Genomic DNA, 17,450 nt, shown 5'->3' with positions numbered 1-17,450 from the left:
GACAAGAAAAAGAAAAGAAAAGGCATGCAGATATGAAAGAAGTAAAACTCTTTCTTAGCAGATGCCATAATCACCTATGTAGAAAATCCTAAGAAATCCAGCAAAAAAGTAGATTTAGCAAGGTAACAGGACACAGGATCAATTAAAAAAAATCAACCGTGGGGCGCCCAAGTGGCTTAGTGGTTAAGCGTCCAACTTCGGCTCAGGTCGTGATCTCAGGGTTCATGGGTTCAAGCTCTGTGTCAGGCTTTGCGCTGACAGTTCAGAGCCTGGAGCCTCCTTCAAATTCTGTTTCCCTCTCTTTCTCTGCCCCTCCCCGGCTTGTGCTTTCTGTCTCTCTCAAAAATAAATAAATGTTAAAAAATTAATTGTATTTCTTTCTTTTTAAAAAATTTACATCCAAGTTAGTTAGCATATAGTGCTCTAATGATTTCAGGAGTAGATTCCAGTGATTCATACCCTAGGTATAACACCCAGTGCTCATCCCAACAAGTGTCCTCCCTAATGCCCCTTACCCATTTAGTCCATCCCCCCCCCCACAACCCCTCCAGCAACCCTCAGTTTGTTCTCTTTATTTGTCTCTTATGTTTTATCCCCCTCCTTGTTTTTTTATTATTTTTCCTTCCCTTCCCTTATGTTCATCTGTTTTATATCTTAAATTCCTCATATGAGTGAAGTCATATGATATTTGTCTTTCTCTGACTAATTTCACTTAGCATCATACCTTCTAGTTCTAGCCATGTACTTGCAAATGGCAAGATTTCATTCTTCTTGATTGCCAAGTAATACTCCATTACACACACACACACACACACATCTTCTTTATCCATTCAACCATGGATGGACATTGGGTTATTTCCATAATTTGGCTATTGTTGATAGTGCTGCTGTAAACATTGGGGTGCATGTGCCCCTTCGAAACAGCACACCAGAATCCCTTGGATAAATACCTAGTAGTGCAATTGCTGGGTTGTAGGGTAGTTCTATTTTTTGAGGAACCTGCATATTGTTTTCCAGAGTGGCTGCACCAGTTTGCATTCCCATCAGCAGTGCAGAAGAGATCTTCTTTCTTCCTATCCTTGCCAACATCTGTTGTTGCCTGAGTTGTTTATTTTAGCTATTCTGACAGGTGTGAGGTGGTATCTCGTGGTTTTGATTTGTAGTTCCCTGATGATGAGTGATGTTGAGCATTTTTTCATGTGTCTGTTAGCCATCTGGACGTCTTCTTTGGAGAAGTGTCCATTCCTGTCTTTTGCCCATTTTTTCACTGGATTATTTATTTTTTGGGTGTTGAGTTTGGTAAGTTCTTTATAGATTTTGGATACTAACCCTATATCTGATATGTCTTTTGCAAGTATCTTCTCCCATTCTGTCGGTTGCCTTTTAGTATTGCTGATTTTTACCTTTGCTGTGCAGAAGCTTTTTATCTTGATGAGGTCCCAATAGTTCATTTTTGCCTTTGTTTCCCTTGCCTTTGGGGACATGTTGAGTAAGAAGTTGCTGCGGCCAAGGTCAAAGAGATTTTTGCCTGCTTTCTCCTTGAGGATTTTGATGGCTTCCTGTCTTACATTTAGGTCTTTCATCCATTTTGAGTTTATGTTTGTGTATGGTGTAAGGAAGTGGTCCAGGTTCATTCTTCTGCATGTCGCTGTCCAGTTTTCCCAGCACTATTTGCTGAAGAGACTGTCTTTATTCCATTGGATGTTCTTCCCTGCTTTGCCAAAGATTAGTTGGCCATACGTTTGTGGGTCCATTTCTGGGTTCTCTATTCTGTTCCATTGATCTGAGTGTCTGTTTTTGTGCCAAATTATATTTCTATAGAGTAGCAATGAAGAATAAGGAATCTGAATTATCCAGACATACTACTACAATGGCATCAAAAATATGAAGTAATTAGCGTTAAATGAATCTGTGCAAAATGAATGAATATGTGCAAGATTTATACACTCTTCCTGTGGAAAGCAAAAGAGATTAAAGAAAACAAATGGTGAGATCAACCATGTTCATAAATTGGAAAACTCATCATTGTTAACATGCTAGTCCTTCCTAAAATGATACATAGATTCAGTGTAATTCCAATAAAAATCCCAGTTGGCAATTTTTAGAAATTGGTAAACTGATTCTAAAATTTATATGGAAATACAAAGGACTTACAATAGATAAAACAATTTTGAAGAAGAACAAAGTTGGAGGATGTAAACTATCTGATTTCAAGACTTACCATAAGATATAGTATCAGACATATCAGAATAAGATATCAGACAGGGAGGTATTGATACAAAGATAGACATGTAGATGACTTGAACAGAAAAGAGAATCTGTAAACAAACCAGCAACTTATTTTTAACAAGGTAATTCAATGGAGGAGAGGACAGTCTTTTCAACAAATGGTGCTGGAAGAAATGGATATCCATATGGAAAAACATGAAACTTCACACAATACACAAAAATTAACTCCAAATGGGCCACAGACCCAAATATAAGAATTAAGCAACAAAACATCTAGAAGTAAATAGAGGAGAAAAATCTTTGTAACCCTGTGTTAGGTAGATTTCTTAGGATACCAAAAGCATAAGACATTTAACAAATTGATAAATTGGACTTTATTAAAATTTAAAACATTTGTCCTTTAAAAGAATACCAAAAGACAAACCACAGACTGGGAGAAAATATTTTTAAAACATATATATGATAAAGCATTCTAATATTTCAATAGTACAACCCAAAAAGACAAAAATCCCAATAAAAATGGGCAAAATATTTGAATAGAGACTTTATCAAAGAAGATTCACAGATGGCAAATAAGCATATAAGAAGATGCTCAACATCATTATACCTAGGGAAATGCAGATTAAAAACACAATGAGGGCGTGCATGGGTGGCCTCAGTCGGTTAAGTGTCTGACTTTGGCTCAGGTCATGATCTCATGGTTCAAGGGTTCGGTCCCTGCGTCAGGCTCTGTGCTGTCAGCTGTCACAGAGCCTGTTTTGGATTCTCTGTCTGTCTGTCTCTCTCTGCCCCTTCCCTCCACCTCCCTCTCTTTATCAAAAGTAATCATTAAAAAACAAAATAAAACACAATGAGATAATACTAAATACCCATTAGAAAGACTACATTAAAAAGACTGAAAATACTGGCTTTAGTTCCAGTACTCTTATTTGTTGTGGGAATTCTTATTTGTTGTGGGAATGAAAAATGATACACTTTGAAAAATAGTTTGGCCATTATTCAACATATACTTATCCTATAGCCTAGCAGTTCTATTCTTAGCTATTGAAGATAAATGAAAGCATATATGCACATAAAGATTTATATGTGAGTGTTTATAGCAGCATTATTTATAACTGCTCCACTTGGCAATTTTCCATTTGGAAACAATCCAGATGTCCTTGAACTAATGAATGGGTAAAAAAAATTGTGGTACGTCCATGTAGTGGAACACTACTTAGCAACAGAAAGGAGCAAATTGCTAACACAACATGGGAAGAATCTCAAATACATTATCCTAAGTGAAAGAAGCCAGCCACAAAAGACTACATACCATATTGTATGATTTTATTTATATGAAATTCTAGAAAAGGCAAAAGTATACCAACAAAAAGAGGCCAGGGGCTGGAGAATATCACCTCCACAGGGGCTGCATGGGGAACTTTCTGGAGTGTTAGAAGGTTCTGTAGTTATGACTGGTGGTTAAATGAGTCTACATTGTCAAAACTCATTGAATCATACACTTAAAATGGGTGAAATCTTATGTATGAAAATGATATTTCAATCAAGTTGATTTTTTAAAAGGCAGGATTGGGGGAGTGGGGGCACTGAGTCATGCAAGAGTATAATGCAAAGTTTGAAAACTTTGGCAATATTTAAGTGCTCTGGGCTTACTACGGATTTACACTCAAGTGCATGGTTGGGATCATTATTGAGACTTACTGTGGGTCAGGATTAATTAAGTGTTATAATCGGCATTTTGGAACCTATGTGGCCTTATACTGTGAGCCCTAATTCTACCTCTGTTCTTTCACTATAAATGTTTCTCTTCTAGTGGTATGGCTTTGAAGTCACATAGATTTGTATATGAATCTTGACTTTACCACTTACTAGCTCTGTGACCTTGGGAAAATGAATGTAAATTCTCTGTGACTTAGTTTTCTCATAAATAATGAAATGATTAACATCTCGTAGGGATTTTTTGAATCTGTCATTCCTTGCCTCTCAGTTTTCTTACCCAATATCAATTTACAGACCTCTCAACACATGTTGCTGCTTTACCTTTCCACCCTAGTCCCCTGACCTCTATGCTCTTCTGCATGCCCATTGTATTTCCCTGCCCTCCCCGCACCCCACTTTGTTCTGCCACATCCCCGTTCCTCTGTGTCTAGTCTGAAAGCACAATTGTGCCAGTCTTCTCTATCTTCTCATGGCTTTCTGCAAAACCCCTTTCCTTCCTTTCTTTAGAAGGGCCTGGTCCCTTATGTTTTCTCAGGGTAGCCCATTTTGCCACAGCTACTCAAAAACACCTTGATAACCTATGTGTTCAACCAAAAATCCCCATAAAAATTCAGTTTTTTATTTCCTGTTTGTCTCTGTAAATAGTGAGGTATAGATTAAATGTTCAAGTCCACATCAAAAAAGAAATCTGCCTGCAATTAGGTTGACCCATCCACAAATGCAGAAGTGTATAATTTACAGAAGGGATGGATAATGGATGTTAACGATCACTTGAAAATTTATTAAAGAATCCACGAGTCTATACTGGTTTTATTTTATTTAAAAAATTTTTTTAATATTTATTTTTTGAGGAGAGAGAGGGGGTGGGAGGGTCAGAGAGAGAGGGAGACACAGAATCTGAGGCAGGCTCCAGGCTCTGAGCTGTCAGCACAGAGCCCGACTCAGGGATTGAACTCACGAACTGCCAGATCATGACCTGAGCTGAAGTCAGACGTTTAACTGCCTGAGCCACCCAAGTGCCCCTATACTGATTTTAAACAGATAAATGAAAAAATAAATAATGAAGAAGGGAGAACTTCCTTAAAATAGAATGCCAATTGGTAAATATAGAAGTTTGAAAAATCAGCGCTTTGCAACTGTCATAGTAATAACTGATTCAGGCAAGAATCATCAATGGATGCGTTAAAACTGCTGGAGTAAGGTTTGATGAGGACACAATATTTACAGGTTTGAAAGTATCTCCATACAGATTACCTGTTAATAACAAATAGCTCTCTAGTGGAGAAACCTGGTGGACACCACCTTGATGAAGACAGCAACAAACCAATATGACTAACTGCCATCGCATACTCCCGAGTGTGGGGCCTCAACAAGGACGTAATGTCACTTGTGCAGTGTTTCTGCCTACAAGATTTACTAACTCGGATCATGGGCAAGTGCTGGATAAACCTATATTGAGAAAAATTCCACAAAACAACGAGCCTGTGCTTTCCAAAACTGACCAACATCATGAAAGACAAGGTTGAGGACCTGTTTCATATTAAAGGAGCCTAAAACAGCATGGCAATTAAATTCCTTAAATAATCTTGGATTGTCTCCTGGACTGAAAAAAATTATAAAAAACACTACTGAGACATTATTGAATTGTGCATATAGGATTATTTCAGTGTTAAGTGTCTTGACTTTGATAATTATATTGTAGTTTTATTATGTCATTTTTCCAAGGAGATATATCCTGAATTAGTAAGAGGTAAAGAGTCATGATGTCTGCAACTTATTCTCAAATGGTTCATCCAAAAATAAAAAATAAAAAAGCATATTTATGTACTTTGAGAGGCAGCAATAAAACAAATGTGACAAGGGGTGCCTGGGTGGCTCAGTCAGTTGAGCGTCCGACTCTTGATTTCGACTCAGGTCATATCTCATGGTCATGAGCTCGAGCTCTGTGTCGGGTTCTGTGCTGGGTGTGAAGCCTGCTTAAGATCTCTCTCTCCCTCTCTCTCTCTGCCCGTCCCCCTCTCACAAGCTCAGTCTCTCAAAAAACAATGACAAAAACAAATGTGACAAAATGCTAATAACTGGTGAAACTCTGTAGAGTATATAGGAGTGCTATAACTTTTCTGTAAGTAAGCAAACATTTCATTCAAATGTTTTTAATAAAAGAAATTTTACTAAAGAAGTTTTAAAAATCCACATCAGCCACTCTTTATGAATTTACAAATGAGCCAATTTCAGCCTGTGAATAGTTTCCCTTTTTCTTAATTAAATGGACATCTACTCCAAGCCAGGGTGAACTGAATTGAGAGGTGCTCCTTCCTGCATTGAGAATACTCATCTCATCAAGGCAGTTTCCCTTGCAACTAAGGCCTAGGCAGTGACATCCACCTGAATGTCAAGGGGACTGACAGGAACTTTCTGGCTGTGACAATGGCCGCAGAAAAACCGAGTTCCAAGATGTGAGTGGCAGCACTGTGGTGATAGCATCCAGGGCCTTATCCCAGTACCGCAACTGGTCTGTTGTTTTCAACCAAGAACCTTGATTGAGGTGATACCCATATGTTAAAGTCTGATGAGAGGTCAGAAATCTTGTCTAGTTCTTTCCTTGACTCCTCAGAGTTCTATAATCCTTAAAAGCATTATATGCTCAATTAATGACTGCTGATGGGCCAGATCTCAGCTACCTTCTCACGAGAAGGGACATGGCAGGTGGGGGGGGGGGGGGGGGTTCATGTTCTTCTTTACAAAGAGGGCAGCAACTGGCTCTCTGAGTCCCCAGACACAAAGAAGGAGGGAAATTCTTGGAGGACAGGGGCCGTGAACTCAAAAGACATGAAGACCAGCAAATACTACCTTGAAAATCACATTATATCCAATGATGGAAAAGCTCTTAGAAATGTAAGCATGAAAGGGGTACAAAAGTGAGTACTACTTAACCTTCACAGAGGAGAAGGGTAGGAAGGGAGTGATCTTTTATCTTTTGCTCTGCCTCAGGACGCAGCAAAGCTGGGTGCTTCCATACACACACGACCGGCCTCATCTCACCTTTACAACAACAGCCTCCTGCCCCCTGTCACACTTGAGGGGACAGAATCTTAGAGACATTAGATAATTTGTCCAGGGTCACACAGCTAGTACGTGGCAGAGTGGCAGCTTACATCCGGCCCCAGTGGACTCCGTGCTCTGTTCCCGTTACACCACAGAGTAACCGTTTGTGGAGGCAGGGAGAGAAGGAAGGAAATCACCAAGTTCAAAAGAATCTCTCTCCCTACTATCTCCTGTTCCTTTGTCCTTCTCTTAGGACACTGTACTGGTGGCTGTTTTGTGTATAGGCCCACAGTCTGGGACAGTCTGAAAACTCTTTGAGGACAGAGACCACATCGCTGTCCCCTACATCTCCCCCACTGCCTCACCCTGTGCTTTGAGTTGACCTGGCCTGTTGGACCTAGTTCCATTGTGTTCTTTTCCTGTGATCTCTTCCAAGGTGGCCAGATGACTCACTGAACTACATGTGACTTTCTTTCGTGTCAGTGAAAATGGAGGTTAGGTTGCCACAGCCCACAGTTATTTGAGATTCATTCTCATTGTTGAATCTATTTATATCGCAAGGCTTTCAAGTGCCAATAAATTCCTCGGCTGTTGATTCACATCTTCAGTATAACTATTTTTATACACTGGTATGATTTTTTTTTAATGGAAAGTACTTTAAAAGTGGAAGCTGCATTGTATCACTTTGATTTTCCTGTAAGTAAAGTACTTTCCAATCAATCATTCTTGGAATAATGGAACAGTTCTCATTGATACAACATGACGGTTTTCACCTTTTACTGAAAGTTATTTTTGTGCTAGAAGGGGTCATGGCATAATTCGTCTTTCTTCAATAAAAATACCCAGGTGGCTACCGTTCGTTGCCTTCTCACAGCGATTTCCTCTTGAAGAGCCGCTCTCACAGGATGGATGTGGCATTCCGAGGTTCCTGCTCTCCTGAGGGCCTTTGCACTCCTGGGTCTGGAGAAGTCCTGGTCTGTGGCACCCACGGAGGCAGTGCAGTGAAAAGAGAGCCAGACATGGCTTGTGGCGCACCCGACCTTCCAGTGGGGTGGGCGGGTGCAGGGGCCCAGGCAATCTGCGGGGCTGGTGGGGTAGGTAGCAGGACACTCCTGAGCAGCTAGCAAGAGGTCCCCAAGGGGAGAATCTGAGAGGTGGGAGCCAAGGGCGGCACCCCAGAGTTGGGGTGTGGGGTTGGGGTGGGCAGCCTTTGCCCCTAGTGCCTGAGGCGCTGTTGCCTTTGGGAGGTTGCTGCTCATTTCCCTTCTGCTCCCCTTCAGACCATCCTCTCTGTCTGACTGTCCCAACTCTCTCCTCCCTCCCACTGCCCCTTGCCCGCCTGGAGCCCTTGGCTATGACCAAGGGTCTGTTCCCTCACCTACCAGCTCCCATCCAGTCTCTGAGGGCCCTGCACTCCCTCTCTCTCTCTCTTTTTTTTAATGTTTACTTATTTTGAGAGAGAGTGGGTGAGAGAGTGGAGGAGGGGCAGAGAGAGAGGGAGAGAGAATCCCCGCTGCCAGCGCAGAGCCTGATGCAGAGCTCCGATTCACGAACCCTGAGATCAGGACCTGAGCTGGAATCAAGAGTCGGACTCTCAACTGACTGAGCACCCCGGGGCCCCAGGGCTCCGCTCTCTTGACGAGAGATGGGAGCGGGCTGATAGCTCCAGCTCATGGAGCTGGCAGAAGTGCCTGAAAGTGGCGGATGGTGCCACCACAGCAGAGCACACCCGCATGTTGAGCCACGTCCAGGTGGTCTACGTTAGCTCCTTTGTCCCAAGTTCTGCTCAGTCAGGCTCTTGGCTGTGCGCTGTGCGCATCATTGCCTTTCTTTCACCAGAGCCCGTAGAGAGGTAGGCGTGGTTGGGGCTGCAGTGTATGGTGATGCAAGGTGGCACTGCACAAGGGCGTCCAGGTGAGGGGGTGACCATGGGTCCACAGGCCACGCTCTGCTCATCAAGCTGTGTGCCTGGCCAAAGGGGCACCTTCTTCTAATTTGCACAAAGTGCCATGGAGGTTGGCAGCAACACTGGAGAGTCCTTATTTGAAAACTGAGGAAACTCGGATTCAAGGAGGTTAAATAACTTGCCCAAGGGAAAAATAATGGTGGTAAAGGGCAGTCAGGAGTTGTTCCAAGGGCATCTGTGTGGACATCCAGCAACAGAGCAGGTGCGGAAGCTATTTTGGGAGAGAGAGATTGGGCTTTTGGCTACTGCTTGAATTTTCCTATTTCCCCACGGGAAGGCTTAGGTTTTCTACAGCAGTGAAGAATGACAGGGAGGGGAGAGTGGAGACGGTGAATCTCTAATGACGTCCCTCTGTCTAGGATCCCACTTTCCTCAGTGTTCTTGGGGCAGGAGCCGGTAAGAGAATGGGACCTTGAGTTGCCCTGGGCAGGTGTGGCGGAAAGAATTTCAGGAAAGACCATCTCAGATGAACAACCAGATAGTCTAACCTGGCTAAGGAAGGAAGGGAGATCAGGAGGGAGTCAGCAGGTCAGAAGAAAACAGAGGGAACTAGGAGGACAGTGAGAACAAGGGCAGGAGAAGAGGTGAGAGAGCTGGTTGTGGTCAGAGCGTGGGACGTGAGGCTTATTCCCACGTAATGGGAGTGGTGCAGGTATTAGCCATTTCCTGGGAGTCTCGTGGAGGTGGGAGGCTGGCGTGGAGGTGAAGAGTCACTGGAAGTGAGGGCATCCTCATGGCACTGGAGTCATCTGATAGGATGACTGTAGGATGGGGTGGAGGGAAGAATGGTGATGGAGATGAACGGAATGATCAGGAAAGGAGGTCCAGGCATTGCAAGTAAAGTGCATGGGCCTTGACAATGCAGGACTCTCTACAGGAGGGTCAAGGAGGGAAGGCTGGAAGCTGCGGCCAACGGGCTTTGGGATCAGGAGCAGCTTTCACCTGCAAAGGCCGAATGGGAGTCAAGGATGTAAAGGAGCTTATTTAGGAGGAATGGCAGCCGTAGGGCTTCCGTAGAAGGTTTAGGAGGGGGAGAAGCACAGAGTGGCAAGGGATCCTCCTGGGTCCCGTGTCTCTCTGACCCTCCCTTGTCTCTGTCATGGGGCCCTTTTCCTTCTCCTGCACTAACAATATTGGTGTTCCCTTGCCTTCTGTCCCCGGCCCGCCATCCCTCTCATTCCCCACAATTTCCAGGGTGCCTCTACTGCTGTGTGGTTCGTTTCAACTGCTATGATCGCGATGAGTCCTAAGTCAGTACCTTTAGCGCACCCTCCTCCGTCTCCAGATTCGCATATCTAACTACCCCTGAGTCTGCTTAGCCAGCCTCACGTCCCCTGCAGGCAACTCTAACTCAACAGGCCCAAACTGCACTCACACCTCTGCCGGAACACAGGCCCCTTCTTGTCTTTTCCGCACTGACAGTTTGGGGGTCTTCTGCATGTCTCCTCCCATATAACTAATGAGTCACAGGTTGCCAAGTTTAAATCCTAGATGTTTCTCAAGTCTATCCTCTCATCTCCACCCTCTCCTCCCATCATCCTACTTCCTGCTCCCATCACCTCTAGAGGACCACACGACTCCCTGACTAGTCTCCCTGCCTCCAGTCCGGCCCCTTCCAACCCAGCCTCCACACTGCTGTAGTCCTTGGAATGTTTCTCATCTTTCTTAGGATAAAATTTCAGCTCTTCAGCATGGCACGTGAGGTTCTCTAGCACACTTGCCCGGTTTCACGTCTTACACTTTCCTGTTCACCTTTGGCATCTTTGGTCTTCATTCATGGAAATATCTCGCTTGGACTCTTCCCTAGATTAACTCCTACTCATCTTCTAAGACTCCGACAAGGTATTAACTTAGTCATCACGTAGATACTGACTGGCACCACATATACAGCCCTGTGTTTTCCTCCTGCATGCTCCTGCCCTCCTCCTTAGTCTTCATCCCCTCAAACCTCCATCCCCTCAGACCAGCACAATGCGGGTTCACCGCTGAAAAACGTGTTGACCGAATGGAGGGCGGGTGCTGAGTGATCAGCCGAGGAACACACACTGTCCCAAGAATGCCCTGTAGGAGGGATGACAATGAGACAGACTTGTGAAAGTCCTGGTTTGCCAAATTCTAGTTGATAGAAAAGTGGACGAGTTAGAAGGCATGACGGATATTAAGTGTGGTCGGGAAAAAACCCCATGTGATGAAAATCCCCAAGGTACAAACTTGTCAGGCGGCTCCAACAGATCCCAGACAATCTTGCAACAATGATGTCATCACGAGGCTTCATTTGTTAGGAATCCGTACCCACGCTGGATGACTCATCACCCAAACTGCTGAGGGACCCTAACAGTTAAAACCCTCACATTCCTCCTTGATGTCTTAACACATTCCATCTGACAAGTAGATACCACTTTCCTTTCTTTGCAAAACCTCTCCCTACACAAAGCTATTCAAAGCCCACACTGTGGACCCAAATTCCTCAGCCAGGCTTGTGGTTTGGGAGGCCAGGGAAAAGGCAAATGGGATGAACCATGACTAACTCCCAAGTCAATGCACTGTTTCTTCACAAAAACAGAATACTGCAAAGGGTTCAGGAAGGGGAGGGAGAACCGTGTAAACCCACCAGGGTTCCTGTCACCTTCCTCCCCCACACAGACAGGGCTGCACCAAAGCCGAGGTGGCTCCCCCTCGGGCTAGCCTGGCGGCAAGTCTTGCTCTGCTCTTGCTGCCAGGTTCTAAGAATGGGGCTTCTGCCACGTTCCTGTCTGCAGGAGGTCGAGGCATGAACATCTGGTTGGGACCGGGAAGCAGGCGTCATTCTTTCTCCTGAAAGGGCTCATCGTGCACTGGCAGGAGACACAGTGTCATGACCCTCCAGGAAGCAGCACGGAGGGAACAAACAAACCTGATTTTAAATCCTGCCTTCTCGCCTTTTTATTAGCTGTGTGTCATCTTTTAAATATGGTAAATCCACTATTTTTATACCTACAGTGGAGCCCCTCTGGCCACAGCTGGGAAAAATGTTTTTCTCAACTGGGAACATGCTTTCTCAGCTGGGACAATGCAGTAAATGGTTTGGAACCAGATGGGCCTGATTAAGTCCTGATTTCACCACTCTGGCAAGTGACTCAACCTCTCTGTGTCTATCTGTAAAATGGGAACCTACCCCATAGGGCTCCTGTAAACACTGAATTAGATAACGTACGTGAAAAGGCCCAGTACAGAGCCTGGAGGACAGCAGGTGCCCAACAAGAGTGGGATGCACTAGATGGTATCATCTCAGAGGCCCCTTCATTTGTGAACGTTTTTGGAAATGAAAGCCCATGACCTAGGTCAGGAGGGACCAGACAAGGGTTCTAAGGAACAAAAAAGGTCGTGATCCTAGGGCATGTCCTTAAGGGTCGTAGGGGAAGGAGTTTATGCTGTGACTGGCTTTATTTTCAGGAATGCTCTCTCAGCCAGAAACAGACAGAAGCCAGTGTCCTGGAGCTCTTAATTACAAGGGAGGCCAGGCTCCAGAGAGTTCTAGAAGTGACCTCCTGTATGTGCTGGGGCCTGGGACAGCCATTCCTCTGTGGGGGCAGGGAGATGCTTTATGAGACCTCTAAAGAGGCTGTGAGTAGGAGATTAAAGAAATGTAAAGTGAAGAGTATAAAGGTCCCTCTAGTCAGTGTAAGACTGGGGAAGCCTGGTAAATCTTATGCTTTCCTTTGAGCCGAAGGAACACAGGGAGAGTGACGAGTGGGCTTGTGTGAGTGGCCTGCAGCTGGGAGGGGCTGGAGGACAGCACAGGAAGAGGCTGACCCGTTGGCGGGGAAAGCTGTGCCACTCTGAGGGAGGGCCGTGTTTTCCCTCATGGCGAGCCAGCCACTGGGCCGAGGGCTGCTTCCCTGGGAGGGGGAGGTGGCGGCAGAGCCTGGAGGATGGCAGGCAGGCTGAACAGACGGTGCAGGGACGACCCTGGAGTATGTTCCTCTGGCTGTGCTGGAGTCTGCAGTCGGGGCCCATCCTGCTTAGTGACGGACGCTGGGTCACCTAATCCATCTTCCCTATGTGACTGCCCTCACCATTCAAGGTGTGAACAGAAAGAGAGAGGCCTGCCTAGACCCTTCACTCCATTCGGGGCGTGCATTCTCAACTGGGGCAGTATCTCCCGACAGGGGGGAAATTCCTGCTTGCATGGTGGGGAGGGGTTGTGGTGAAAATTTTTTTTGACATAGTACAATGATATGTGGTTCTCCAAAGGCACAGTATGGAAACGTATCTATCTAGAAAGAGAGAGTATCTATGGTGCTAAAATTTCACAGGGGGAGATGACAAATAGGAAAAAAAAATCTTAAAAAGCTCCTTTTAAAGAAAAGAAAATTGAGAAACCCTGAAGTGGGGCCTGTTGTTCCAAAGAACTGCCAGTGGCCTGACCAGGATCTTCTGGTGCATGAAGAAGCCCTGACCAGCGATCTCCAAGTTCCCTGGCACACGAGGCAGGTGTTGGTAGCTCCCTGCCGTCTTTCTGCTGAGCCAGAAACCCCTGCATCTCCCAGCCAGCTCCTCTCCTGCTGGCCTCAGTCAAGTCTCCATGGCCACTGGTGAGCCATGGATGGGCAAGCCCGACTCCCAGACTGAGGACTTCACGAGGAGATTAGAACCAGGGTTGCCCGGCCTATCTTCCCAAGGCAGGAAAGTGCAAAGGTTCTCTCCTAGGCAGGCAAGAGCGAGTCTGATAAACATACCACGAGATAGGATGCTGCTTACACAAGAGCCCCGTTTCACAGCTCAAATCTGAATATCCCTATTTTCTCTTATCAGTACATATTGACATCAGAAGGATGAGATCACATCCTTTCCAACCTCAACCTTCTGGCTGCCCTAACCAGATCAGCTTAGGAGCATCATGATGGACAATGAGAATCTAGTTTTCTTATCACTATTGTGTAAGGGCTGCTGATTTTTATTCTAAATAAACCTGTAGGGAACATGGACAAATCATTATGTCAGAAACATCCATGACTGTGGCTTCAACTATTAGCTACCTTCGTTTATTACATTTAAATTTCAATTATTAGGCTGAGAGTAGTCAGATTTTAAAACACGGTGTGATTAAAAGAAAAAGTAAATATTTCCTGCCTTAATATATTTCAAATGATTATTATTTCCAATTAATCAAGTATGAAACTGCATGCAGCAAAGTACTGATGTGATTTTTATTCCTGCCTTTCAAATGGGCACAGTGTTTTCCCAGCTCTACACTTTATTAGCTATTTGATTTAAAAAAAAAAAAAGCAAAAGCTTTTGCTTTTTTTTTTTTTTTTTTTAAGTCAACTATAGGCCCAACATGGGGCTCAAACTCATGACCCTGGGACTAAGAGTTGCATACTCCACTGACTGCGCCAGCCAGGTGCCCCTGCCAAAATAGCTTGAGATATAATTCATGTACTATATAATCTGCCCACTTAAAGTATACAATTCAGTGTTCTTTAATATAGTCACAGTGTTGAACAACCATCACCACAGTCTAATGGTAGAAATTTTTGTCCCCCCCTAAAAGAAACCTCCTACCCACTGACAACCACACTTCCTACCTTCCTGAAAACAACAGGCTTAGGAACCACTGATTTACTTTTGTCTCTATAGATTTGTTAAATAGGCACATGTTTTTGAGCAAAGTCATTTCATATTCTAATTCCATAATTAACCAACAGCTTATTCTAATCAGACAATAATTTCATCACATTTAACCAATTAGAGTCATACCTAATCTCTTGATTTTGTGTGAAAAGTGTAGCTGACATTGGCCTACTGAGAACTGCCCTGTGTTACTAAAACTACATTCCCAATGGGCACCGAGGCAACAGATTTAGCTTCTTTCCTGCCCAGATATGTTCACCGAACAGTCAGTAAAGATTCGAAGTGAAATAATAAATATACCAGGAGCTTGCCATTAAAGAATTCCTATGGTGAAGGTGTTTGTAAAGGCTAATCTCTAAGGTAAAATCCATCTACACTGTCTCCAGCACAGACATGTTGATTGGTCGGGTTTTTAAACTCATGGTTTCTTTAGGTTTGGTTTGCTTGAGGAAGTTTCTTTTTGGTCCTCTCTCCAATGATTACCATGTGGCAATGGACACTTAGCTTCCTTCTTGAAGGTCATGACTCCCTTGCATAGGGCCAAAATGGGTGGTTTTAGTACAGACCCTTCCACTGCCATTATGTGACAAGTTCCAGTCATGAGAGCTTCAGTGCCTATGTAGAGTCTGTCCTTACCAATCATCACAAAGCTTTCCACAGAAAACAGCGTGTCTGAAAATAGATATATTTTTCTAGACCTTGCAGCCATTTATCGGGCAGTGGTTTTCCTCTCTTAGCACCAGATAAACTGCTAGGCTGAGTTGGCAGAATCTGAGACACATCCACCAAGACGATGAATCAGTCATTATGTAGGAAAAAGGTGGATCTGGCCAAGGAAATTAGAACTTTTTCCAAGTCTTTGCCCTGGTATAATGCTCATATAACCAGAATCCTGTCTGCAGAATGACAATGACTTTCACTTTTTCATAGTTCTGTCATGAACATGCATTACAGAGCATGTTTGCAGATGTGATTCATTTGAATCTCATTACAATCCTGTGACATAGGTAGGATGGGTCTTTCATTTTCCAGATGAGAAACCAAGTGTGAGAACTTGGTCAAGGTCAAATGGCTTGGTGGCAGAAGTGGATGCTTCGGTTGAAGGGTCTGTTGAAGCAATCCTCTGGAGAGGCCATCCATGTACTCTAACTTCGCTCAAAAAGATTTTGAAAGCTTCTCTTTGGAATACTTTACAAATCTGCAGCACATCTTTGAATACCCTCAGTGGAGGCAATATTTCATCTTCTATGTCAGTGGTTCTCAAACTAGAGTGAGCATCAGAATTACCTGAGGGGCTTGTTAAAACGCAGATTGCTGGGCTTACCCCCAAAGTTTTGGATCCATTAAATCTGAGGTAGGGCCCAGATGACTCTCCCAAGTGATGGTGATGTAGCTAGTCCAGGGATGCACTTTGAGAACCACTATCCTAAGGAATTTATTTCTGGAAAGGGTGAATCATTCAAAAACAAGTGTTGTGACCACAGTGGAGACCAAGCTGGGGAACTCTGCCACTGGGCAAGAACGGTGGACAGCGGGAAAGACCACCACCAGTTCTGAGGGAAATTCGAATAAAGAGAAAGGTGCTACATAATGGCAGTTTGGTTGAACTAAACGTGAAGCTTGTTACTTAGATTTTTTTTTTAAGCTTACTTATTTTTGAGAGAGAGAGAGTGAGCGAAGGAAGGGGCAGAGAGAGAGGGAGAGAGGGAATCCCAAGCAGGCTCCATGCTATCAGTATGGAGCCTGATGTGGGGCTTGAACCCATGAACTGTGAAATCATGACCTGAGCTGAAATCAAGAGTTGGATGCTTAACCGACTAAACCACCCAGGCATTCCAATATGAAGCCTTTTAATATTACTACTTTAAAGGGGATTTCACTCTTTCAGATGTGTGCTAAAGAATTTTTCTCGTGCGCAGTAGTACATGTATGAGATGTACTCTTTTATTTCCCAGCTTTAGAAAAAGGAAAGAAACCATGGAGGTGACACCCACTAGGGAGAATCAGTATTAGGAGAGAATTAATAGCTATTTACAGCAGCTGACTAGTCAGGCTGGTAAAGCGTGGGTCCTTTCTAGGCCGAAAGCATGATGGGTGTGGATGATGAGGGGAAAGCTTGGACTCTTCCTAGCCTGGCTGTTCTGTCCAGATTAGAATGGAAAAAGGTGAAAAGATCTAATTTTGGATGCCAAAGATAAACACGCAACATTTTATGGGGAAAGAAAATTCTAGCAGGAAAGAAGAATGAACTACATTAGGTATTTAAGCTGAGAGTCAATCCTTCGTGTCACAGAAGGGGAAAAGAAAAGAGGCGGAGGACTGCCTAAATATTCATTCTAATTTTATTTTCAATTCTACATTACATTAAACTCTCCTTGTACTCTTTAATTTACAGCAACTGCTGACACAAATTGGTGTGCCTTCTCTTCTTTGACATCAGTATTTCTCTTGAATTATGCATTTCCATCTGGAATGAGGTTTATGGGGCTAAAGCCGTCTTTATTTTAGATGGATGAAGACAGAGAGGGATCAATCGGGGGTTGAGCACAAAACCAAAGTAAGGTGAGGCCGATATAATGTTCAAGGCAGCATCTCGCTGTAAGTGGTATTTGAAAATGACACCAGTGTTTCAAATTTCAATATATTAAAATTCATCTACTAGTGGGGTGTCTGGGTGGCTCAGTGGTTTAAGTGTCCGACTTTGGCTCAGATCGTGATCTCACGGTTGGTGAGTTCGAGTTCTGCACTGGGCTCTGTGCTGACAGCTCAGAGCCTGGAGCCTGCTTTGGATTCTGTGTCTTCCTCTCTCTGTCCTTCCCTTGCTCTCTCTCTCTCTCTCTCTGTCTCCATCAAAAATAAATAAACATTAAAAAAAAAT

The 17,450-nt window shown here is 44.1% G+C and overlaps 1 protein-coding gene and 1 long non-coding RNA gene across 11 annotated transcripts in view; one reads left to right on the top strand and one right to left on the bottom strand.

Moving 5' to 3' along the window:
• The window catches only part of RBKS (ribokinase), a 99,381-nt gene that overhangs the window by 10,992 nt on the left and 70,939 nt on the right, over positions 1-17,450 (bottom strand). The window contains exon 8 of one of the 5 annotated variants that reach the window (XM_053891039.1): positions 872-1,952. The exons of 3 other annotated variants lie outside the window; for them this stretch is intronic. In XM_053891039.1, coding sequence (XP_053747014.1) covers positions 1,866-1,952 — 87 coding nt within the window. In that variant the 3' untranslated portion in view covers positions 872-1,865. Of the gene's footprint in view, positions 1-871; positions 1,953-9,350; positions 9,902-17,450 lie in introns of those variants that run through there. One more of the 5 variants, XM_053891040.1, reaches the window with a different exon arrangement.
• The window catches only part of LOC128773672 (uncharacterized), a 75,276-nt gene continuing 67,093 nt past the window's right edge, over positions 9,268-17,450 (top strand). For all 6 annotated transcript variants that reach the window (XR_008418071.1, XR_008418068.1, XR_008418072.1 and 3 more), the window contains exon 1: positions 9,268-9,355. This is a non-coding gene — a long non-coding RNA (uncharacterized LOC128773672). The remainder of the gene's footprint in view (positions 9,356-17,450) is intronic.

Source organism: Panthera pardus, unplaced genomic scaffold, assembly GCF_024362965.1.
Source record: "Panthera pardus isolate Hobbes unplaced genomic scaffold, ASM2436296v1 HiC_scaffold_26, whole genome shotgun sequence".
Lineage (NCBI taxonomy): Eukaryota > Metazoa > Chordata > Mammalia > Carnivora > Felidae > Panthera > Panthera pardus.
Note: the sequence above shows the minus strand (reverse complement) of the source record. Positions and strands in the feature narration are given on the sequence as shown.